This window comes from Scleropages formosus, chromosome 17 (assembly GCF_900964775.1).
Source record: "Scleropages formosus chromosome 17, fSclFor1.1, whole genome shotgun sequence".
Taxonomy (NCBI): domain Eukaryota; kingdom Metazoa; phylum Chordata; class Actinopteri; order Osteoglossiformes; family Osteoglossidae; genus Scleropages; species Scleropages formosus.
In genome coordinates this window covers 22,199,145-22,222,775 of record NC_041822.1, presented here as the reverse complement: position 1 = coordinate 22,222,775, position 23,631 = coordinate 22,199,145, and the positions used below count along the sequence as shown (strand labels likewise).

General features: G+C 45.2%; 2 protein-coding genes across 2 annotated transcripts; one reads left to right on the top strand and one right to left on the bottom strand.

Moving 5' to 3' along the window:
- The first annotated feature begins 14,875 nt into the window (after positions 1-14,875).
- tubb2b (tubulin, beta 2b) lies at positions 14,876-17,684 on the top strand. Its single transcript, XM_018758413.2, has 4 exons — positions 14,876-15,014; positions 15,873-15,981; positions 16,070-16,180; positions 16,501-17,684. Exons 1-4 carry the CDS (start codon positions 14,958-14,960, stop codon positions 17,559-17,561), a joined length of 1,338 nt encoding a protein of 445 aa, XP_018613929.2. The 5' UTR covers positions 14,876-14,957; the 3' UTR covers positions 17,562-17,684.
- Positions 17,685-18,289: 605 nt separating this feature from the next.
- Positions 18,290-20,640, bottom strand: bcl2l16 (BCL2 like 16). Its single transcript, XM_018758414.2, has 3 exons — positions 20,551-20,640; positions 19,352-19,949; positions 18,290-18,692 (listed from the first exon to the last, which is right to left on the bottom strand). Exons 2-3 carry the CDS (start codon positions 19,829-19,831, stop codon positions 18,561-18,563), a joined length of 612 nt encoding a protein of 203 aa, XP_018613930.1. The 5' UTR covers positions 19,832-19,949; positions 20,551-20,640; the 3' UTR covers positions 18,290-18,560.
- Between the last annotated feature and the right edge of the window lie 2,991 nt (positions 20,641-23,631).

Here is a 23,631-nt window from a genome sequence, read left to right as displayed (position 1 = left end):
ATAAAGCTCTTCTGTACTTTAACAAAAGGTTTGTTTTCTGAAAACTACACCACTTCCAGCAGGGAAAAGACACAGCCAAAAACCATCATTGGCATCAGCAACCTCCGTGTTTACACTTACAGTTGTCTCGTGGGCACCGCAATATGCGAATGAGTCACCGTTGTGGTCAAAGTGGCCTATTCTTCTGCTGCATTTTACCATTGCTCCCCAACCTCAGTTTAACAAACAACTGGAAACATGGCGTGGGAACTCTTCCTCTGCTCTTTTATTCTCCGTGTAAAATTTCGAGCTCAGAGTAGTCGGCTGAGTAGCATCGGAATTCCGATCGCCGCTACCGTTACTCTTACACTCTGATATTTTTGTGGAAATCAATCTGTAGCTGAGAAAGTGTTCCATATTGACCCAAACGTCCCTCATTAAATACATGACATCCACTCATCCATCAGTTGTCAGCGACTGCTCATCCAGTCCAGTGGTCCAAAGTCTATCCCAGAGTCTATAGGACGTGAGGGTATGCATGATATACATTTTTATTTATTTTATTTTTTGGAAATAAATAAAATAATGTAAAATGTAACAAGTGTAAAAAAAATATTTGCACAGAAAATGAATACATACGGATATAATTACAGAAGTACAAACAGAATGTACCAGGGAGGCCAAAAAACAGGGTAATAAGTAATTTCTTGAGTAATGCAACACCTCCAGGGCCTGTAACTCTCTACACCCCAGCTACAGCACCGTGCTCATTCTCATAATGACTCCACTCACAAGAGGTCAAAAGTAAAAAAAATCCACAAGTTCTCAACTTTGGTTTGGATGTAGTGGAATTAGCTCCCTCTGTCCCTCAGCTGCTGAATCCCTCCTAGCATTTATGCTTTCAAAACCCATCTCCTTCAGAGCCATTCCTCTCCTGATCTCTTGACAACTACATAAATGAGTCCAAATCCATCTGCTATGATTATATATGAATTTAATATTTCACTTCTATAGGAAGCTGCTTGAGTGATTTGAACCAGAAACATGCTGGGATCAGACAAACAAGCTGGGTTTTGATAATCCAGTGTCTGTGTCTAAAGCTCTTCATCTATTGCCGATGCACATTTATTTACACTGAATTGCATGCCATGCTGGAGAAAAGCCACAGTGTGGTGTTCCAACCTTAGCTCTCACACCCCAAGCACCAGAAGGATTGCTGTATCAGCACCCATCCTGGCTTTGCAGGCACTGTGGCAACAGCTTGGTTTGAGTAGGATGGTAACAGGGTGGTGATGTACATAGATTAGCGGTCTAGTTTTAAAAATGCTCTGCCAGTCTCGCAGTCTGAGGTTACTATCATACGATCAACACTGGTTAAGAAGGGGGAGTTCTGAGCTTTGCAATGAAGAATACACACACACACACATTTTCAGAACCGCTTGTCCCATACGGGGTCACGGGGAACCGGAGCCTAACCCGGCAACTCAGGGCGTAAGGCTGGAGGGGGAGGGGACACACCCAGGACGGGACACCAGTCCGCCGCAAGGCACCCCAAGCGGGACTCGAACCGCAGACCCACCGGAGAGCAGGACTACGGTCCAACCCACTGCGCCACCGCGCCCCCCTCAATGAAGAATAATTAAGTTTAATTAAATGAAATTATAGGAATATGTATTCTTATGGAGGGGGGGCGCGGTGACGCAGTGGGTTGGACCACAGTCCTGCTCTCCGGTGGGTTTGGGGTTCCAGTCCCGCTTGGGGTGCCTTGGGACGGACTGGCGTCCCGTCCTGGGTGTGTCCCCTCCCCCTCCGGCCTTACGCCCTGTGTTGCCGGGTAGGCTCCGGTTCCCCCGCAACCCCATATGGGACAAGCGGTTCTGAAAATGTGTGTGTGTGTAAATGAAATTATAGGAATATGTATTCTTATGGAGGGGGGGCGCGGTGACGCAGTGGGTTGGACCACAGTCCTGCTCTCCGGTGGGTCTGGGGTTCCAGTCCCGCTTGGGGTGCCTTGGGACGGACTGGCGTCCCTTCCTGGGTGTGTCCCCTCCCCCTCCGGCCTTACGCCCTGTGTTGCCGGGTAGGCTCCGGTTCCCCCGCAACCCCATATGGGACAAGCGGTTCTGAAAATGTGTGTGTGTGTGTGTATTCTTATGACAATACAGCTCAGCGACGAGTTAAAAACCTTTTCTTTAACAGAAACTTGTGTTCTGGATGAGAGAAACTATAGACTTTGGGGAAAGTATTGTAATACTTTCGGTGTCTCTGATGTTTGCCATCCAGGCCTCTACAGTGAGTCAGATGGAAAACAACTGAAAAAAAACCTGCTGGGTGGAAACAACTGAACCGCAGCTTTGGGGTCGGCTTGTGACAAATCATGCATTTGGTGGAAAAAACATGGGAAAATATGGTGAAAACAAGGCAAAAACACAGTAAAACACTGAGCAAGGATCAAGACCCCAGGATGGAGTTCAAATATAATGTGCATGTTGAATACTTTTGAATCCCACCTTTTGCTGTCGTGCCCTGTCCAAAAAAACTTACCCAGGTAAATACAGCAAAAGTCACTCACTTGTATAAATGGATAAGGCATCATAAAATTAGTGTACAAACCCGTTTCCACTAAATATTGTATAAAAGATTGTTGCTCTGTGATACTGTAGGCTGGTGTCCTGTTTAGGGTGTACCCCCCCAGCCTTGTGCCCAGTGATTCTGGGATAGACTCCTGACTTGTACAACCCTGACCAGATCAAGCAGTTAGGGATAAGTTCTAGCTTAAGCGTATTTACTAATATATCTCTCATTCACACACAGAGTCTGAAATCGCTTGCCCCAAGCGGGGTCACGGCAAACGAGAGCCTAACCTGGCAACACAGGACGTAAGGCTGGAGGGGGAAGGGACATAGCCAGGACAGGACACCAGTCCACCACAAGGCACTCCAAGCAAGACTTGAACCCCAGACCTGCCAGACAGCAGGACCCAGCCAAGCCTGCTGCGCCACCACACCCTCTCTAGTAATATATTACTATAGCGAAAGTCCTGACTGAGCGCCTGAGGAAGGTAATGGCCGACCTGGTCCACCGGGACCAGACGTGTGGAGTACCCGGGCGTTCCGTGTTCTGGAATTTGCACCTGGACGCGATCGCCTGGGCGAAGGACCGAAGGGTCCCCCTCGCGCTCTTCGGTTTGGACCAGGAAAAGGAGAATTTCCTGAGATGGGTGCGTGTGCGCTACACCGAGGTAGGTAGCCGAATCACTATCAATGGCTGCCTCGGGGGGTGGGTGCCGTAGCGGAGCGGAGTGAGGCAGGGTTGCCCGCTCTCCTCGCTCCTTTGAGCCGCTGGCGGTTGCCATACGCGCCCATCCGGGGATTGACGGTCTGCTTCTGCCGGGTGGTGGTGGTGGTGGGGCGGTGAAGCTGGCCCAGTACGCGGACGACACCACGTTGTTCCCGTGCTCGGACCGGTCGCTCGGTCGGGCCCTCGGCCTGGTTCAGGCATTTGGGCGTGCCTCAGACTCAGCGCTAAACCTCGACAAGTCTCTTGTCAAGTGCTTCGGCAGCTGGAACCAGAGAGAGGACTGCATCGGTGGTTTTTCCCGATGCGAGGGTCCTCTGAAGGTGCTGGGGGTTAACTTTCCTTCAGAAGGTGCCGCCAGGGCCAATTGGGAAGAACGTTTGACCAAAGCCAGAGGGAAAATGGGTTTGTGGAGGACAAGGTCCCTCTCCTTAATAGGGAAAAACATTGGCGCTGAAGGTGGACATCCTCCCCACGTTGCTCTACCTTGCGCAGGTGTACCCCTTGCCCCGCACGATGCGGAGAGGCCTCACGAAGGACGTTTTCGATCTCGTCTGGGGGGCAAGTATGAGTACGTGAGGAGGGAGGTCACGTACCTTCCAAAGGAGGAGGGAGGGAGGGATGTGCCTGACATTCCTCTTAAACTGGATTGTCTCTTCCTCTCCCAGTTACGTAACCGACTGGCAGCTCCGATCGAACATCCCCACTAGTACTTTGTGCGTCTTTGGTTGGCCCTTCCGATGCGCCAGTTGGTGAAGTCTTGGTCCAACACCGGGCCAAATGCCGAGACACGGCCTGCCCATTACAGCCACGCTGTAAAGTGGAGTAAGACCACGGCGGCCGGGGCCGAGGCAGAGACCCTCCTTAAGCACAGGGCCTTGTATAAGGCCTTGGTCGAGAGGAGAGGAACTCGAGTTCTTCTGGGGCTCGAGGAGGGCACCTGGGCCAGGATTCAGCCAAAGGGGCTCGACCACCATCTGCAAGATTTGAACTGGCGTTGTTTACACAGCAAGTTGCTGGTCGAAGTAATCCGTGGCCAAGCAAATGCTTTGGAATGCAAGAACCCAACTGGTTCAGACAGGGGTAGACTTGGGCGTCCAGGGTGTGTACCATAAAATCCGGGCCGACCTAACGTTTAGGATGGAGAAAGATGTCACTCAATGGGGTTACTCAGAAGCCAAAGAGAGGTGGAAGGGCCTCTTTTGGCTGTGACCCCCCCAGGTTTGTGGCAGAGCCTCCATCCTGGGGTAAGTAACACACATCCTTTCGCACTTACAGAACACCGAAACCCCTATTTTTTGGTGAACGTTAAGTGTTGTGTTTTTGCGGTGTGTTATGTGTTTTATGTTAAGTGTAGGTTTTTAATTTTTATGGCACATTTATTTATTTTTGCATTATTTTAAAAAAACCTATAGCACTTATTACACTTTTAATGTAGTCACCTCTAAACTACGTGTGTGGTGTGTTTGTATTAATCATTTATTTATTGTTATTTATTTACTTATTACATTTTAGTTTAATGTAGTGCGGATTTGTTTTTTGTTTGTGTGGGTACATGTCACATTTCAACTTTGTGCATGTAATTCATCATTCACCTATTCCATAAAAATTTTAATAGGGGGAGACGTGTGGCGAAAAGGAGATCACCCAGAAACGGAAGGTAAGGTGTACGGTAACACCCTGGGAACAGGCCAGGGGACCGCTCCTCTTGAGTGGTGAATGTTACCGGGTAAGTTTCCTTTGAATTATTTATTGTCTTGGTTTTAAGTCTTTGGCCGTATGTTTTTTTTTTTTTTTTTTTTTAGTGTGTTAAAGGTTCTGCCATGCGTTTTTTTTTTTCCTTCATATTAGTTGGTCTTATTGATTTTATTGTTTTATTTAATTTTATTTTTGGCGTGGCAGTTTTTAGGATTTATTTATTGAATAAAGATTTTAATTACCGGAAATAATGAATGGAGATATTATTTTCTGTCGATTTGGACAATGTGTGGAGCCAGACACCTTTGAGTAGGCAGGTGATCCATTCTGATCCGTAATACACACACACACACACATTTTCAGAGCCGCTTGTCCCATACGGGGTCACCGGAGCCTACCCGGCAACACAGGGCGTAAGGCCGGAGGGGGAGGGGACACACCCAGGACGGGACGCCAGTCCGTCGCAAGGTACCCCAAGCGGGACTCGAACCCCAGACCCACCAGACAGCAGGACTGTGGTCCAACCCACTGCGCCACCGCACCCCCTATCCTGATCCGTAATATTTAAAAGAAAAAAAATTACTATACTTATTAAGTAAAAGAAGTTCTTATTAAAAAACTAAGAGACTTTATTATTATTTAATGAGAATAAGAGATTATTGTTGTTGTTGTTGCTGTAGCAGGATAAGGAAAATATCAATTTTCACCAAGAAAAATTATAATCCCCACTAGAGGGCAGTATTTTACAACAAAATATGGACCTGCAGTTATAGGGTTCTACCAGCAGGGTGAGTAGTTTATCACTTAACCAATTCAAACAGGTTTTTCGTGTTTTTGTGTCAACGGTTTAGTTCCTGTCTTTCAGTTCCTGCTTGATTCGGAACAGAGAATCCAAAAACCCTAAAGCCATGTTTCCGCTACATCTCGTTGCTTGTAATAATTGGGCAGTAAAACTTCAGCAGATCAATGATGGGCGCACACAGATGCTCCTGTTTTTTCAACATTACTGGAAAGGCTGCTGATGTTTGAGAAAAGCACTGGAAGTGTTGGATAAACCAAGGAAGGAATGTGAAATGCAACAGGCCTCCTGAGCTCATAAAAACCACTTCCTTATTGCAGCTTCTTTCATTACAGCATGTGACCTTTGTCGTTCCTCAGATAACTGGCTCTTTTGCACCATCACAGTCAGAAGAAATGCATTCATCTCACGCAAGCTATTTTTTAAAGACTGCAATGTTAAAATTGTGGTAAAGCTAAATGAAAATAATAGCTAAAAAATATTAATAGCTATATTATTATAATAATAATAAGAAGAAGAATATCAGCTAACATGACCGCTAAGACACATGTAAAAGTGTTTTTTTATTCTTGCCACAGTTGATTTTCCCACTGTGTCTGAAGCTCTGATCAGTGAATGTGAGCTCATTTGCTTACTGTGTATGATAGAGAAAATAACCAGGAGATTAGCGAGTGCTGGTTAGGTCGGTTGTGGCCTGAGAGGATCTTACGTGTTGCTTAGCCTTTGACGCTCAGGAAGTGAGCTGTTGGCAAGAGGAAGTGCTTTTAGCGTGGGCCCTGTGGGCGGAAAGTGGCTGGGGGTGCTGGAGCGAATTAAAAATGCATCGTTTAAAAAAAAAAAAACAGCTCCCAGGTGAAGAGCGCTCATTTTACCCACGCTACCGCTCAGACGGTTTGGCGGGGACCGCACCGATTGGTCTTCGCCACGTATGACTCCCTGCCATTGGTCGGAGGGAGAATTTAAACCGAAGTCGAACGGTTACCTCGCCCCCTCCTCTTGCCAGAGTAAGGAATGATAAAAGAGGCTGGAGCCTGAACCTGTCGAGACCAGGCTGAGAGAGATCTAGAGAAGGGCTGAGTTGCATGATGGGATGTAGGTCAAAGGCTGAGTGAACTCTCTCTTCGGTCCAAAGTACATTTTACACATTTAAATTACCTCCCTTTGAGGTAAGTCTGTTTTAAGTGCAGTTACCTTCCATACACACCACTCAGAGTGCCCAGCTCATGTCACGCTCTCGAATGAGATTCTTTTCAAGGGCCGGTAGGTGGCATAGTGATCAGATCCCTTTCTCTACAATGAATAGACATAGGCTCAAATCCAGTTTCTTACTGTAGTGCAATTGATCACGGCATATAGAGTGAATTACTCCAGTAAAAATCACCCTGCTGTATGAATGGGTGAGTGTACAATTAAAACACTGAAACCTGCTATTTAGAAAAGCATCAGATAAATGATATTTAAATTTCTTCCACTAGAAACATTGAGATGCCTTAGTGAGTTTTATGCTACATGGCCACCCCAAGGGGGCGCGGTGACGCGGGTCCTGCTCTCCGGTGGGTCTGGGGTTCGAGTCCTGCTTGGGGTGCCTTGCGACGGACTGGTGTCCCGTCCTGGGTGTGTCCCCTCCCCCTCTAGCCTTACGCCCTGAGTTGCCGGGTTAGGCTCCGGTTCCCCGCGACCCTGTATGGGACAAGCGGTTCAGAAAGTGTGTGTGTGTGTGTGTGTGTGTGTGTGTGTACATGGCTACCCCCGATGAATACTGTCAACTTTTGCCCTTGCGATCTGCCACATATCTGCATGTATTTGCATATTCTCTGCCCATTTATAGCCATGACCTTTGCTATATTATATTATTAATTAAATTAAAAACCAATATTGTGAGATAGTCATTTTCTTTATTCTTATGACTATAATTAAAGAGGTACATTGAGGATCATCGGCAGACGCAATGAAGACATCGTGTCAAAACACATCCGTCACGCTACAAGAAATGTAACTATTTTGGCTTGCTCCTGTCTGCTTTCCTATCTTGGCTTAGTTTTCACATAATTGGAGGGAATAAAAATGGTTATTAAAAATGAGTATTATATGCTTCCATTTGGAAAACCAGAATATTAACTGCAGTTTGCAGACATACGTTATCTCTGCTCTTCTTTGCATGCCAACCTGCTACTTTCACTTGGCATCCCCATGAAAGATCATCATCAACGGCGTGAGAGATGATAATATCTGAAGCATGAGTGTCCGGATCCATCAGCGTCAGCTGCTGACTGTGGAAATGGGTTCTGCTGATCTGTCCAAAAGGAATTGGCTCCAACTCCAGAAGAGAGAGATGCAAATGCATCATAGCCCTGAAATGCAAATGATTCCCAGCCTCCTGCAGCCTGCTCTTTTCATCATCACCAACGCATAGTTGGCCGCAGCAGGACCTGCACCATCATGCTGATGGGGGGCTGAAGGGCTGCTTTCTTCACACTGCGTTTTGCGGAGGGACCTTTTTAATGCAGCTGAGTGCACAACTCATAATGTACACGACCTTAGACGAGGCTCATGTCGCTGGGAATGCGGTAACTCCAGTTTTCTCTACCGGCAAGAACGCTCCTGCTCTCAACCCATAGGTAAACATTTCAAACCCAAGTCCAACAGGAAGACAAGAAAAGGAAACAGAGGTGGGCATGGGATGGAGATCACATGCTCTGAGCAGTAGATGAGCGACCAAAGATGGTTTTGTGTTCAGACACCTTTTTGCTGTCGATCAGACCGGTTTGTCCTGTTTCAGGCTGCTGCTGCATGAAATTAGTTTAAGACAATAGTGTCGAACCCATACTCCCACGGTCCTGATGGTTTCAGAGTACACTGCTAATGGCTTCCGCATGGACACCTTACACCTTATGTGGAGCAGTGGTCGGTATAGCAGTTAAATCTGCCACCTCTGAATTTGGAGGTACTACTTTGAATTCAGCCTTCTGATGTACAATAGTACCCTTGATCAAGGTACCCTGAAGTGATAGAGTAAAAATTACCCACCTGTATAAACTGATAAGCCAGTGTAAGTAGCTGTAAATTGCTCTGGAGTAAAACATCACCTAAATGATGAATACATGCAAAAATGAATCAGGTGAAGGGATCGTACACTGTGAATAATACTATGATGTCATAAGGTTACCAACTGTTACCACCTGATAGCTGATGGAAGGTGGAGGTTGTATGGAAGAGGCAGTCTTTCCAGTGAAGAAAATAAAACCTCATTTTGTCACGGGATTTTTAATACAACAGGGGGCGTAGTGGTTAGAGCCACTGCTTGCAATCAAAGGGCCCCATTCCCACCGTAGTGCTTAGTGTACAAACCTGCGTTGCAAAAAGCATCAGTTAAATGAATAAATAATAGCAAAATAGTGGTGCCCCCAAGTTTTTAGAATCTGTCAACAAGGAAAGTATATCTGCAGGAAAAAAACAATATGCAGGTGTGCGTGTGTGTGTGCGTGTGTGTGTGCATGTGTGTGTGAGTCGAGGACATCTCCTGGGGCTGGGCAGTGATGTTTGCCAAGTTCAACAAGACTCCATCGGTGTGGTTTTGTGTAGGAAGCCTTGTGTGGCAGCAGAGCTGTGACAAAACACTGGCTTTACCCACAATCCCTCTGCTACAGGCTGTGCCAGCCTGTCAGTTAATAGGGCTGGCAGGGTTTGGCACTAGCAGCAAAGCCATCCGGCTGCGTCACCGCTGCCCGGTCAGTGCGCTGGAGCCGGAGCGACATCGGACCCCCCGGTGCCGAGACGCCACCTGCCTCAGCAGCGCTTTAAGGCAGCGGCTTCGCAAAATAGGCCACGGTTTGCACAGCGTGTGCAGGATCAGTGCTGGAACAGGTCCAGCGGCGCGCTCTCCCCCTCATCGCTCTCCTATTTACCCCAGACTCCTCGAACCGTGATGGGGGTGGGGGGTGCAGCTGGGGTCGGCTGCAGGTGGCCAAAGCAGTTAGACCTGTTATCTCTGGATTCCAAGGACCCAGATTCAAATCCTACCTCGTGCTGTGGAACCCTCGATCAAGGTACTCACCCTGAATTGAAACAGTAAAATTTACCCAGCTGTGTAAATGGGTGAATCATTGTGAGTAGCCTAACATGGTAAACTGTTCAAGGGACATATTTCAGGTAATTGGACAAAGCACCAGGCAGAGTGCAGAACAAGACCCAGTCCCTGTCGGCGGTTTCAGCTCCAGTCCCTGAATGCACTACCAAATGCCATGTGTCCCTGCAGTGCAAACAAGGAAGTGATTGTGAAAACAATGACCCAGCCCAAGAAAAATCTCTTATTAGCGCTGCTCGGAGTCAACCGACTCGTCGCTAAACGGTCTCCTTCCATTATTCGAATTCTATATATTCCTATTTGTTGAGGTTCAGACCCACTTCACCCTGAGATCAGTCTTTTTCTGTGTCACTGTGGGATCGAACCTGACTCAGTCCATGTGGAAATTGTATGTTCTTCTTCCTTTGGGGTCCTCTGGTTTTCTCCCAGTCAAAAGACATGTGTTTTGGGTGAAGTAGTGACTCTAAATCACCCACAGTGTGTGCTCTGCTATACACACACACACTTTCCAAACCACCTGTCCCATACAGGGTTGCAGGGAACCAGAACCTAACCCAGCAACTCAGGGTGTAAGGCTGGAGGGACACACCCAGGACAGGACGCCAGTCCATCGCAAGGCACCCCAAGGGGGACTCAAACCCCAGACCTACCGGAAAACAGGACCTGGTCCAAGCCACTGTGCCACTGTGCCCCCTTGCTCTGCTATATAACTGAGTGAATGATTGTAGGGAATTTAGTGCAGTGTATCTGGCACTATTATCTGCATTACACAAAGGTGTCAAAAAATACAAATTATTAATAGCTTTATGTCGCTTTGTAGAAAAGTGTCTGCTAAAAATTTAAATGTAATGCAATGTGGACCGGAAAGAAACGAGTGTCTTCGAGCACTTGAGCGATGCCTGGTATTTGCGAACAAAAGGATGAATAGGATTCCGGCCGTGACCTTGGGGTCTGTGTGAGCAGCACCATGGCAACAGCAGGGCCGCCTGCGTAGCCATTTCCTATGACCCCGGGCACTGCGTTTAACTTTATTATTTGCATAAATTTTGCAATGAAAAATCAAGCGGGCTGTGTGTTATGTTGCGGCGGTGTTAAAAGTAAACTGCTAATTCCACTTGATACACAAACCCTTCTGATCCTTTATGATGCGCTCAGTCGGTCAGGCGCATGGCAACTGTCACTAACCTACCATGGTGAATAATTTTCCCAGCACTCAGAAGGGCTATTAATACCGCTCCCTGCCCTCATTCCAGTGCTTCCTGCCGCAGGAGAACGGCCATTCTCGTTGCCGGGACTGCCCCCTCTCCCATGTCAACACCCATCTCCTGCATTCCGCCGGCCCACTCGAACCCTCTGAGTCACAGTGTGACCAGGCTGGGAGGCTTATGGCCCGCAGTGATCCAGTTGTTGGGATGGAACGACCGTCAACATTCCACACATCGCAGCGCCATGAATGGTTTCAGGCTGAACTCATAACATTAATATACTGTAACCATCCAACTTGTCAAAAATAATCAATAACTGCTTGTCCAATTCGGGGTCATGGTGGTCCCGAGCCTATCCTGGAAGTATAGAACATGAGGCAGGGTACACCCTGGAGAGTACACCAGTCTATAGTTTGGTAATCACACACACACTACATTTAGAATCACCAGCTCGCCTTATATACATATGTTTGGACTGTGGGAGGAAACCAGAGCGCTTGGAGCTCACATTCAAACCCACAGTTCAAGAGTTATGAGGCACCAGCACTACCCTCTGTGCCATCACACCAGCCACATACACTGTATTCCTTCCCTTTTCAATCACTAAATATTCATGTTGATGCAAAAGAAATCACAGTGTATCAATATTTTACATGAATAGAGCTGGAGTTTTTATGGCCATCTTTCATCAGGGTGCAACAGCAGAATCTTTCAGGCAGCCAAAGCCTCTAGAGATCCTGCTGGCATAGAATGTGCCGTTGGCACGGCTCTCGTTGATTTTGTGCATCGTAATGGGTTTTTAACGCCCACTGAACAATGCTGAGGTGGTGCTGGATGTAGACGCTTTCAGCGGTGATGGACACGCCTTGGCGAACGGTGCTTTCTTCAAGCTCGCCTGGTCTCTGACATACTGTTCAATCAGCTGCTTTTTCACCGGCTGCTCCAGTTTATCCTCAGCCTGAGGTTAAGCCCTCAATGTGCCGAGTGCAACCGTACATTTACTGGAAATGCCAACATAGACAAGGATCGCATGCGTGGCCGTTCGTGGGTCTCGACCCAACCGCTTGACATGCCATATAGTCTGCAGTTTGTGAACCCACTGGGATTATTTGGATTCCTGCATGAATGGCTCCTAAAATGTAATCTGATCTTCATCTAAGTCATAACAATAAACAAAAACAGTCTTTATATTTATTAGTATGTAATAAACAATAGCAGCAACATTTTAGTGCCAGTTAAGGAGGTTCCATTAGTTATTAAATAAAAAAGTTCAAATACCAACATTTGCTCACTTAACTTTCTGAGATGTCAAATGAAGATCCAATCCATTTAAGGACCCATTCATGCAGAAATCCAGATAATTACTAAAGGCTGATAAACTTTCTCTCACACCTGTACATGTGAGATTTGAAAAGGAAGATGGTGTAGAATTTTCATGTGATTAGCGGACATAATGTTCACATCTGTCTCAGTGGAAACAATGTGGTTCAGGGATATGTCTAATTTAGAGATATGACAAAACGAGACATTTGCAAGGTAATTATGTTATCAGGCTGCGCTTGTATCTACGCCAAGGAAATGAGACATGGCTTCCGCCTCCGTCAGGAAAGGAGGACTAGATCAATAATAAGATGAGGATGTGGGCACTTTTACTTTGTCCTCTTACTTTCACCTCTCTGTTGTCTGGAAAAACACAGTGAGAACTTGGAATCATTTCCATTAACTGCATCCCCATTCCCTATGAGGGCCTGCAAATATGCAGCAGGGTACCATGTCTTGCGTACCCTGGTGCTGTAACACAGGGCAGGAGATCAACCTCTGTTTCGGCTCAACCCAGCAGGCTTGATAGGAGATAAACGGTTCAACCCCTGTTAAAGTCAAAGCTCCAGGTGGAAACTGTTGACGGTCTTGGCTCTGCCCATGGTCCCAGCTCAGTCCACAAAACCGGGTCACGTAGGTTGGTTGGACAGTCAATGCTGAAGGCACCGTATTCCTGGGTGGACATGGTGCCCTGTTCCCATGCTCCAAGTAAGTTCTGATGATATAAGACACTCAGTAATCATCATTGCAGTCACTCCTCTGCATCCTTCACAATGCATGGCCATTCTACCTTATCATTTAACCTTCTTTTGTGCACAACATGTCAAGTTCAGCAGTAAGGGTTGGGGGCATTCGGTGAGGTACAACTGCAACCAACAATTTTTCTAATCTCTCGGACATAATCAGGTCTTTGAGCGTGTGGCGAGCACTGTATTTAAAAGACAAAAGGCGTCTACTGTTAATTTATCGGGACCCGGGGGTTTCGTCGCTGGAGAGCAGTATTGTCCTTCCTTCTTCCGCATCTATCGTGCTGCTGTCCTCCGCTTTGAATATTTAGAGTTAATATAGACCCTTGTACGTACGGCACGATGACAGCAGTACTTTTAGAAAGGACGTAAAGAATGAGATGGTCTGAACCTCTGAAAATGAAGGAATCAGCATTTCTATGCTGGTATGTTTCTCTAGAAGGACCACATGCATACTTCCCCATTCAGGCCTGAAGTAACTCAATTACAGGCCAGCTGCTGTTCTGCTTTTTTTTCTAACAGAAAAGGACTAATTATATAAAAAATTTATGAGAAGAGAACGTTGTGCGATACATACCATGAGCGAGATCAATGGAAGCTGTCACTTGCAATAACTGTAACATCTGAGACTGATCACGTTTTAAAGGTAAATGCTAAAGCTGAAAGCACACATGGTCATGGGGAGGCTGCAGGATCTCCTTCAGCCTTGTGGTCATGGCTGCAAGGGAAACTTGACCACACTGTAGATACAATAGTATTACTGTACTTTTCAAGTAACAACAGCCTGTATATTTCATTATTTTTTTATGTTTTGGTGTAGGCCATTAAGTAAAATGTAACATTATTCTGAAGTGTAATACTCAAGTATCCAGCATCAACTGCACATTTTGTTTTTCTGCTAACATTTCTCACTTTATTAGGCTTTATGATAACATGTAACTGGTCAAACTAATTATTTAACCACTGCATTCCTTGTGTGATGTATCTGGCTGAAAGCTATAATAGCGGTAGTGTAATAGTTAGTGCTGCTGCTTTTGGACCCAAAGTGCACAGGTTCAAATCCCACCTCCAACTATAGTGACTTCAGCAAGGTGTTTAATCCTAAATTATTGAGATGTATACATATTGGTGAATAATTGTAAGTAGTTTATATCATTGAAAGTTGCTTTGTTTGGAAAAGCATCAAGTGAATGAGTAATGAACGCTGAATGAGTAAATGTCGAAATAACTATATGTTAAAAGAAAATTTTCAAATACATACATAAATATGTATAAGATAAGTAAAATTAGAACGCTTTTAAAAGACGCGTTAATAGAACATATTATGTTAACTTTGTCACACAACTGGAGCAAAGAGAGAAAGTACGACTCTCATGAAACTTCTTCAAACTGGGAAACAACCTTGAAAACAAAAGGAAATTGAATTTGTACGGCAGCGAACTACTTCCGCCCTTGAGCGCCATGAGACACGAGCCATGGTGCAAAAACCTACGTGAGTCAGGCAGCTCGAGCCGAACCACGACCACATGAGGCCGGCGGAAACACTGTCTACGTTTCCCATTGGCCCATACGACCAGGCAACGGCTGTCAAAAATTGAAACAGGCCCAACCAATAGCTGTCCTGGATACTAAAAGTAGCCAATGGCTGTCAAGAATTGAAACAAGACCAGCCAATGGCTGTCAAAAAACGAAATTACACGGTGCTGCAAGGCGGGTGTTCACTCATTGTCCATAAAAAGCCCTGGGTCCACTGCGCGCTGCCATTTGAACGAAGAATAGAGCGGAGTCGTTATCATTTCTACTGTTCAAAGATCTAACGTTAACTAAAAATGAGGGAAATTGTGCATCTTCAAGCAGGACAGTGCGGTAACCAGATTGGCGCGAAGGTTGGTTTTTTTTTTTGCAGCGAGAGTGAAGGAAGTACTTAATTATTTTTATGTAAAAAATAAAACATCAATTTTTTTAGCCAAACTACTCTAGGAGAAGTATATTTGCGGTTATCTTGCTGAAATGCGTATAAATATGTCATGATCGATGATGTAATTATATCAAAAAATGCTTTATTTCATTAATATATTTGTATTTTTAATTTCGAACAACGATTGATGCTTAAAACATAAAATGCGATATTGATGCAGCGTAAATGACGATTCAGATTTTTTTTTTTTTTTTTTTTTTTTTTTTTTTTTTTTTTTTTTTTTTTTGCTCGATTGGCCAGAGCGGAGGCTACGGCCCGGGGATTTCCTGCATTGCGGCCATATCATATGCTTTTTTTTTTTTTTTTTTTTTTTTTTTTTTCACGATACGTCGAATAAATTCATTAATCTCACGACGTGATGATACGAGTATATTTAAGAATATATGAACTGCGTTATTTTGTTTCTCTTATGTGTATTACTGCGGCTAATGAAGGACTCGAAAGAAACGACACTGTAATCAAGTGATCGCGCGCGCGCATTGCGGCCGATGACGTTGACATTTTCAAAAGATCGTAGCGCGTGGACTCCAGCCAATCGGCGACGCGCACGCTCGCGTTCACTGGCGTTTGGCGCGAGAGGACGTTGTACGTGACTTTTTCTTTCTTTCTTTTCCTACTCCTCCCCCCTCCTTTGCCGATGGCTTCCTTTTAGCGATTTTATTGGATTTTAAATGGAAAAGTGTAGAAGCTGGAGTGCCATGTCATGGTCCATGGTCTTGTTAAATTTCCACTACAGTGTGTCGTAACTACTACTTTTCATTTTCAGTTCTGGGAAGTTATAAGTGATGAGCATGGCATTGACCCTACTGGAACTTATCATGGTGACAGTGACCTCCAGCTGGAGAGAATCAACGTCTATTACAATGAAGCCTCAGGTGAATTGCTGTTTAACTGTAACTGGTATTGTTTAAAATGCATTGTGTAGATTGTTTTAGTTGTGCTGAATTACCACTTTTTTTTTAGGTGGCAAATATGTTCCCCGTGCCGTCCTGGTGGACCTTGAGCCAGGTACCATGGACTCCGTGAGGTCTGGGCCCTTTGGGCAGGTCTTCAGACCGGACAACTTTGTCTTTGGTAAGTGATTTTCTTCCAGTGGACCGGATCAATTTTTGAATAGACTTGGAATCTCAGCATTGTCTGGCACAATTGATAACTAATCACTTATCATAAGTAGAAGTGTATATCTAGAGTTGCCTTGGAAAGTGATGTGTTAAATTTGCTTTTCTTCATAGCAAGTCTTTTTAAAAAGACTAACTGGTAGATATCTAGTGTTAATACTGGTTCTGAGGTACCGTTACATGAGTTTCTAGTAGTCCAAAACATTTGATATCATTTCTCCATGGAAATACTGTAAAGTGCTGACCTGTGGATCCTGTTCTGCTTCTGGTCTCTAGGTCAGAGTGGTGCTGGGAACAACTGGGCCAAGGGCCACTACACTGAGGGAGCTGAGCTGGTGGACTCAGTCCTGGATGTGGTGAGGAAGGAGGCAGAGAGCTGTGACTGCCTGCAGGGCTTCCAGCTCACCCACTCCCTGGGTGGGGGCACAGGCTCCGGAATGGGCACCCTGCTCATCAGCAAGATCCGTGAAGAGTACCCTGACCGCATCATGAACACCTTCAGCGTGGTGCCCTCGCCCAAGGTCTCCGACACAGTCGTCGAGCCCTACAATGCCACTCTCTCTGTCCACCAGCTGGTGGAGAACACAGATGAGACCTACTGCATTGACAATGAGGCTCTCTACGACATCTGCTTCCGCACCCTCAAGCTGACCACGCCCTCCTACGGGGATCTAAACCACCTGGTGTCCGCTACAATGAGCGGAGTGACCACCTGCCTGCGCTTCCCTGGCCAGCTCAATGCTGACCTGCGTAAGCTGGCAGTCAACATGGTGCCCTTCCCCCGCCTGCACTTCTTCATGCCTGGCTTTGCCCCACTCACCAGCAGGGGAAGCCAGCAGTACCGTTCCCTCACTGTGCCTGAGCTTACCCAGCAGATGTTCGACGCCAAGAACATGATGGCTGCCTGCGACCCGCGTCACGGCCGCTACCTCACAGTGGCTGCCATCTTCCGTGGGCGCATGTCGATGAAGGAGGTGGACGAGCAGATGCTGAACGTGCAGAACAAGAACAGCAGCTACTTCGTCGAGTGGATCCCGAACAATGTGAAGACGGCAGTGTGCGACATCCCACCGCGTGGCCTCAAGATGGCCGCCACCTTCATCGGCAACAGCACGGCCATCCAGGAGCTGTTCAAGCGCATCTCGGAGCAGTTCACTGCCATGTTCCGTCGCAAGGCCTTCTTGCACTGGTACACAGGCGAGGGCATGGATGAGATGGAGTTCACTGAGGCTGAGAGCAACATGAACGACCTGGTGTCCGAGTACCAGCAGTACCAGGATGCCACGGCCGAGGAGGAGGGCGAATTTGAGGAGGAAGTGGAGGAGGAGGGGGCCTGAGGCATGTAAATTATTCCAAGCTGTATAATTTCTGATGTGTCATTGTGTTCAGATTCTATATCACTATTTTGTTTGTCACTTGTGTTCTTTCTGTACAAATAAAACACCTTTTTCATAAGCTTATGTGATTATGACCTTGTTCAGTGAATTGAAGTATTTTCCTGTCTGGAAATTACTCTTCAGTATATCACATTTGAACTGCTGCCACATTTTGCCTTTAGTTTAAGTTGGTGGGGAAGGTTGGGCTCCTTATACATAGTTAGTCAATATGCCATCACTTTCCTTGCACAAGAGGGTAAAGTTCAGATTGAGAGCTAGTTCTGATCAGACATGCCCAGATAATGCTTCACCTGCTGATAAATTAGTAGGAAAACAAGTTTTGTATGTATTGCTTCAAATGACCAATAAATTCATCTTATTTCTCAAGCATAATGACTGTCTACATACAGATTTAGGAAAACTGACAAAATACTGAGTTTGTGTGAGCTACATTTGATTATTTAGCTGCAAACTTCAGTTTCTAAACATCATTGACATGTTTATAAAGGGTTTTTAGATTCAATTTTTTTTCAACCTATAAAATGGGGGAAGTGCAAAATACTTAGTGGTAAATATTCACATCCAGTTAACCATTACACATATTGCCATATAGTTTAATCCTCTGAAACTGCTTCTTGAGGACATTTATATGATGAGCAAAACTGACAAGTAGAATCAAGTGGAATGATTCAGAATTTATTTGGTGTAAACTGTGTGACATGTACATTAGTGACCTCTTCTGGCTCTTTAGAGTAACTACACCACATATACCACAGCACAGCTCCCAAAGGGCTCTTTTAAATCTGGCAAACACTGTCAAATATATTGTTAGTTTTTAGTGTTCTGAGAACATGCACAGCCTTTAATAGTTTAAGACATTTTTGCTCTAGATCAGGAAGCTCAGGAGTGAGCACACTTTCTGGGTGTGAGTTACCCCTTCCATCAAGGTGTGCTGTGATGTCATAGATGTCTTCTTTTCCACAGCAGATGGAAAAAGATTCCTGTAGCCAACAGCAGCAGAGCATAGCAGCAAACTCGCTTTACTTGTGTCTCGAGGTTCTGTTTCTTACCAAAGCGAGACACAAAGCCATCCTGACAGAATGAGAGACAAAAAGAAAACTTTCATGTAGTTAATGAAGAAGCACAACAATATATTGCCACATAATGACAAGTTTTCTAGAAAAGAGAGACATGAGCTTCTGAGGGTAGCTCTTCCAGTAGTTGTGGAATCAAGATGGTATTCCCATGTGCCTCATCTCACTCCACTAGCTTCTTGTCACTACTCTTATCAAGTTTATAGCTCTGGTTACGGCGAACATGACAATCAAAGGATCTAGACCCCTATACTTATAGTACACCCCAGGAAGAGTGTTGTGCTCCTCAACTCCTGCCTGCTTGTTGGTGCCTCTTACAACAGGTTCAAAACTGAAAGCCCAACAGTTATCAGTGTTGACCATAGTGGTGGCACAGACTCCCTCCATCCCTCAGAGCTGCTGAATCCCTTCCAACATCTCTGGCACATTTCCCTCCATAAATTTGCATAGCACCATCTGTGATGATGGCCTCTGTATTTCGTAGCACACTCAATTCTATAGCCAGCTGCTTGTGTAATGTGTTCCAGTAAGGGCCCTTCAGAAATCATGTTCTAGATCTAAAAATCTTCATTTATTGCTCATGCACTTTTGTCCAAAATATCTGATAAATAAATAAAAGTAATGTAAATGAGTCAAAGCGGGAAGGAGTTGACTTACCCATCCGCCCTTGTCACGGATCTCTGGGCAGATCAGCCTCTCCACATACTCCCCCACACACTCCTGCAGCTGGGGTAAAGCTCCCATCATGCCCTTCTCCTGGCAATGCACTGCCATCTGCCCAGCCAGCACATACACAGACAGGATAGCGCTCCAGGCCAGCTCTCTCCGGCGCCCCCCAGGGGCTGTGGGAGAAAAGTGTTCGTCCAGGATGGCAAGGAGCATGGGGCAGGCAGAGCTCTCCGTCACATCCTGGAAGATGCGCGGCCACCGGCGGAAAAAGATGGGGAACTTGAGGAGCAGCTCATCGCCGGCGTGGCGTAAGGCTGCAGAGGCTGCAGTGGGTGCAGCGGGAACAGGCTTGCCCGGCGCAGCCGTCACATAGTTGATGTAGTCATAGGACATGATGAAGGCCTCACGGACCACAGGGTCGGGGTTATGAAGGCCCTGACCCCTGCCAGACTCTCCAGAGTGTCCCATTGGCTCCTGGAAGCTGGGTGTGTTTCTGAACACACTTGATTTCTCGCTCAGAGAATCATGACTGAACCGTAGTCATCAGATGTTCTTCCTGGAAGTGTAGCCTCCACAGCTCAGCAACCTGTGAAAGCAAACAAATTACATTCAGATCAAGGCAAGAAAGCATGAGTCATGGTACTCCCTGGATGGGATGCCAATCCACTGCAAGATAATCGTATACTCATTTGCTCACACACACATACACACACACTATGTGTTATTTAGAGTCTCCAATTCCCTGGAAACACACATCTTTGGACCGCGGGAGGAAATTTACATTTACATTTATTCATTTAGCGGACGCTTTTCTCCAAAGCGACGTACATCTCAGCGAAAATACAATCTGTGCATTACATTAGGAGAAAGAGACATGGCTGCAGATGTGTGATTCTTAAAGAAACCTAGTTTGTTTCTTTCCACTTGATGCACCGATGTTCATCTCTCGAGTAATCCACACGAACACAGGGAGAACGTGCAAACTCCAAACAGGCTGAGCCGGATTCGAACTCAACTCTGAACCCACAACCTGCTGTGCCTGAGTGACTAAGGTACAGCCGGTTGATTGCTGCTGTTTGTATCAGTGGCACTTGACCCTGCTCGTGTCGTTACGTCCGCACCCCAGCACCACGAGGCCCTACCCTGCTCCAGAAACACTTGCTGCCAGGCCAGGTCACACCACTCACCTGTGTCTGCAGGTCGATGTCCCGGGGCGGTTTTGAAAGGAGCAGGAAAGGCCGCTTTCCTCCGTGTGTCACACAAACAGCCGCTCACCCGCTTTGCCCGCTGCTAATAATAGTGCCCATGTTGGAACCCAACCCCGGATTTCTTAATCATGCGCACCCCTCCCCCCATGGAGAAATAACACAAGAGGAGCTATATATAATCAGAGAGAGAGATGACAAAGTTTCATGACCCTGAACGTCCACCCAGTGAAAGCTGTCACAAACACATCCAGCCCCACAAGCTTTCAGCGCAATGCAATACTGTTACATTTTAAATATCAGACCTATAACCCTGTGCAAAAATGGTTCAGGTTATTCTCGTTGTAATAGGACTATTCCTGTTGAAAAACAAAGTGCTGAAACTCAAATTTAATAAAAAAATATATAATTGTATGAGTGATGAGCTCTCCTGCAACAATAAATTAATCCAGGCTTGACCTATTCTGCACTGAAACAGGATATTATTTACCATGGTAACACCTTCGTTCAACTTACTTACGCCATCTTCTGTACAACTGAATTACTGTTTTATTTGATATATTGGGTGCTCAATTCTCGGTATTTAGTTCAGTTGCATTTGTTTAATCACTGTTATGAAATTAGCAATTGTGAATTGGTGCAATTTCCTACTATGGCCGCTAGATGTCAGGCGTCTCCAAGGAAAGTGGTATGAAGTCCCTAAACTGCAGTGGTTCCCAAACTCCTTTTGGTGGAGGCCTTGAGAACAGTCTCCTCCTGGCCTGGCGACCTAAACACTAGTACAGTACATGCAGTGTTAATGACCAATCATTCTGATACCTTCTGTTTATTCATATAAAACTATTGGATGAATTGAACAATATTTGTTATGTGTCACGTCTGTTGCTATGTCTTGTTGAGCCGTTACACATGACTTTCCCAGCAGGGATTAATAAAGTAACATCTTTTATCTGTCTTATATTATCCATAGCTGTAATACTTTAATTATTATTTCAGTAATCCGTTATATTGTACCAGTGAAGTAATCCCATTATTATCTGTCCCTGTGGGTTACAGGAACATCATTGCTTTCCTGCTTTTTGTTGTAAATATGAGTGTGAAAATGATTCCTGAGCAGATGATCTTAACCAGCTGTGCTCTCCTTCTCACTCTCATATCCATATTCCTATATGCTGAAGTTAGTAGGCTGACATAGTCCACATGCGAACTCTTTTTCCATGACCATATAATTAATTTAAAATAATTTGAGATGAGTATTCTTGTTTCAAATCCATATGGTTAATCACTAGATTTCCTGTTTTTTCCTATTTTGTACATTTGGGTCATGCATTTCTTCTAGTTGATTTACAACCTTTTATTAATTTCAATGCTGGGACTAACAGGGTCCAAAATCAAAAGATCATTGGTTCTCAGTTTTGGCCTTGGTGTAGTGCACTGAACATCCTCTTACCCTCAGAGCTACTGAATCCCTCCACTCAGTCAAGGCTTTCAAACACAAATCTCTCAGAGTCATTTCTCTCCTGACCTCCTGACAGCTACATAGACGAGTCCAGCCCCACCTACTCTGTATACTTGCTGTCTGAATGTCACTTCTTCAGTGCTACTTCAGTCTGCATCTACAGGTCTTCATTTGTTTATGTCCTTTTCTTTACTCTCATTTGTATATCACTTTGGAGAAAAGTGCCAGATTAATAAATACATGTAAATGTAACAGTAAATGGTGTTCTCTAAAGCCAGGCTGTTCTGGAGTACCATGAGAACCATAATCAGCTCTTGAAGGGGAAAACTTCTCCTCTTTCCCCAGACAAGCATCACTTTCAGAGGCAGTTTCTAGTTAAATATCTTTCATTTCGACAGTCTTTGCTATACTGGTCTTGAGATACAACCCTTTAACTGCAGCCCAGGTCATGTATTGTATCTATGAATCATTGTGCATACTACATATTTTTTAACTTCTGCCCTATAAACTGTACTTTTTGATAATTTGTATTGTTTGGGAGCTTTGTGCAGTTTGCTGAACTGTTAAACTACTGTTTATTGTTTCCATTCACACTGTCATTTTCAAATAATTCTTTCTGTTGTTATTCTGCCTTGAACTGCAGTTTTAAGTTTCAGTTGCATATAACAAGTTTTGCTGTGCTTCATTATCATTACCATCTAACTGTCATCACTCAGCTCAGCGGGACATAGTTGAGCATCTTTTTTCCACCAAGTCTTTCACTCTTTCCTTTTGAATACAGAAATAACAGAGAAATCTGAAGATTCCTCAGCATAATTTCAATAATCTCACGCTAACATTTGAGACCTGATCTAGAATTTTCCCAGATATAAGCAGCAAGCTGTGTCCTGATCAGATCTTTTGCCTTGCCCTCTCAAGGTCCTGGGTTTGAATCCCACCTCCTGCTGTTGTGCCCTTGATCCAGCTTCTTACCCAACTTTGATACTGTAAAAACTTCTCTTCTGTATAAATTGGTAAATAATTATAAATAGCTTTGCACGTTGAAGTAGAAGCTGCATCAGAGTAACTAGGCTGATTATGTTTTTGCATAGTGAATAATTTTGTCTGACGGAATATATTCCTCCAGCATTTCAGGAGAAGTACATAAAATACTCGGGGGTCCTACAGCAGAGTTCGGCCTGGAACTGCAACTCGGTGACCTCCAGGGTGAAGGTCTGCGATCTGCAAATCACGTGGACGACAGTTCAGCGAAGCTACAAGTTGTTGTGAAGTGAACGAGCGTAGAGGTCACACACTCCAACACTGAGGCTGCGTTCACAGCGGTTCAGCACTCCCGCATTAACAATGTCACAGTCAGTCACCATCTCAGGCAGCGCAGCGTGACAACGGATGACTGCGGGGTACCTGACAAACAACCGAACGCTATGATTAATCACACGACGATGAAATATTGAGAAAAGAACAACACACAAAACAGCGCCAGCGCCACAAATTGTGTTGCGCCACGTTTCACAATATTGCAGTGATTCACAGATTTAATTTCATATATTTCCTTCCCCATAAACCTGAAGATGTCAGAGCAATGTTAAAGTAAAAGGGTTTAA

Coding starts and splice junctions, on each gene's coding strand:
- tubb2b (XM_018758413.2), top strand. CDS start 14,958: ATGAGGGAAATTGTGCATCTTCAAGCAGGACAGTGCGGTAACCAGATT. Junction 15,982..16,069: donor CTATTACAATGAAGCCTCAG/GTGAATTGCTGT, acceptor CTTTTTTTTTAG/GTGGCAAATATGTTCCCCGT. Junction 16,181..16,500: donor ACCGGACAACTTTGTCTTTG/GTAAGTGATTTT, acceptor TCTGGTCTCTAG/GTCAGAGTGGTGCTGGGAAC.
- bcl2l16 (XM_018758414.2), bottom strand. CDS start 19,831: ATGGGACACTCTGGAGAGTCTGGCAGGGGTCAGGGCCTTCATAACCCC. Junction 18,693..19,351: donor TCCGTGACAAGGGCGGATGG/GTAAGTCAACTC, acceptor TCATTCTGTCAG/GATGGCTTTGTGTCTCGCTT.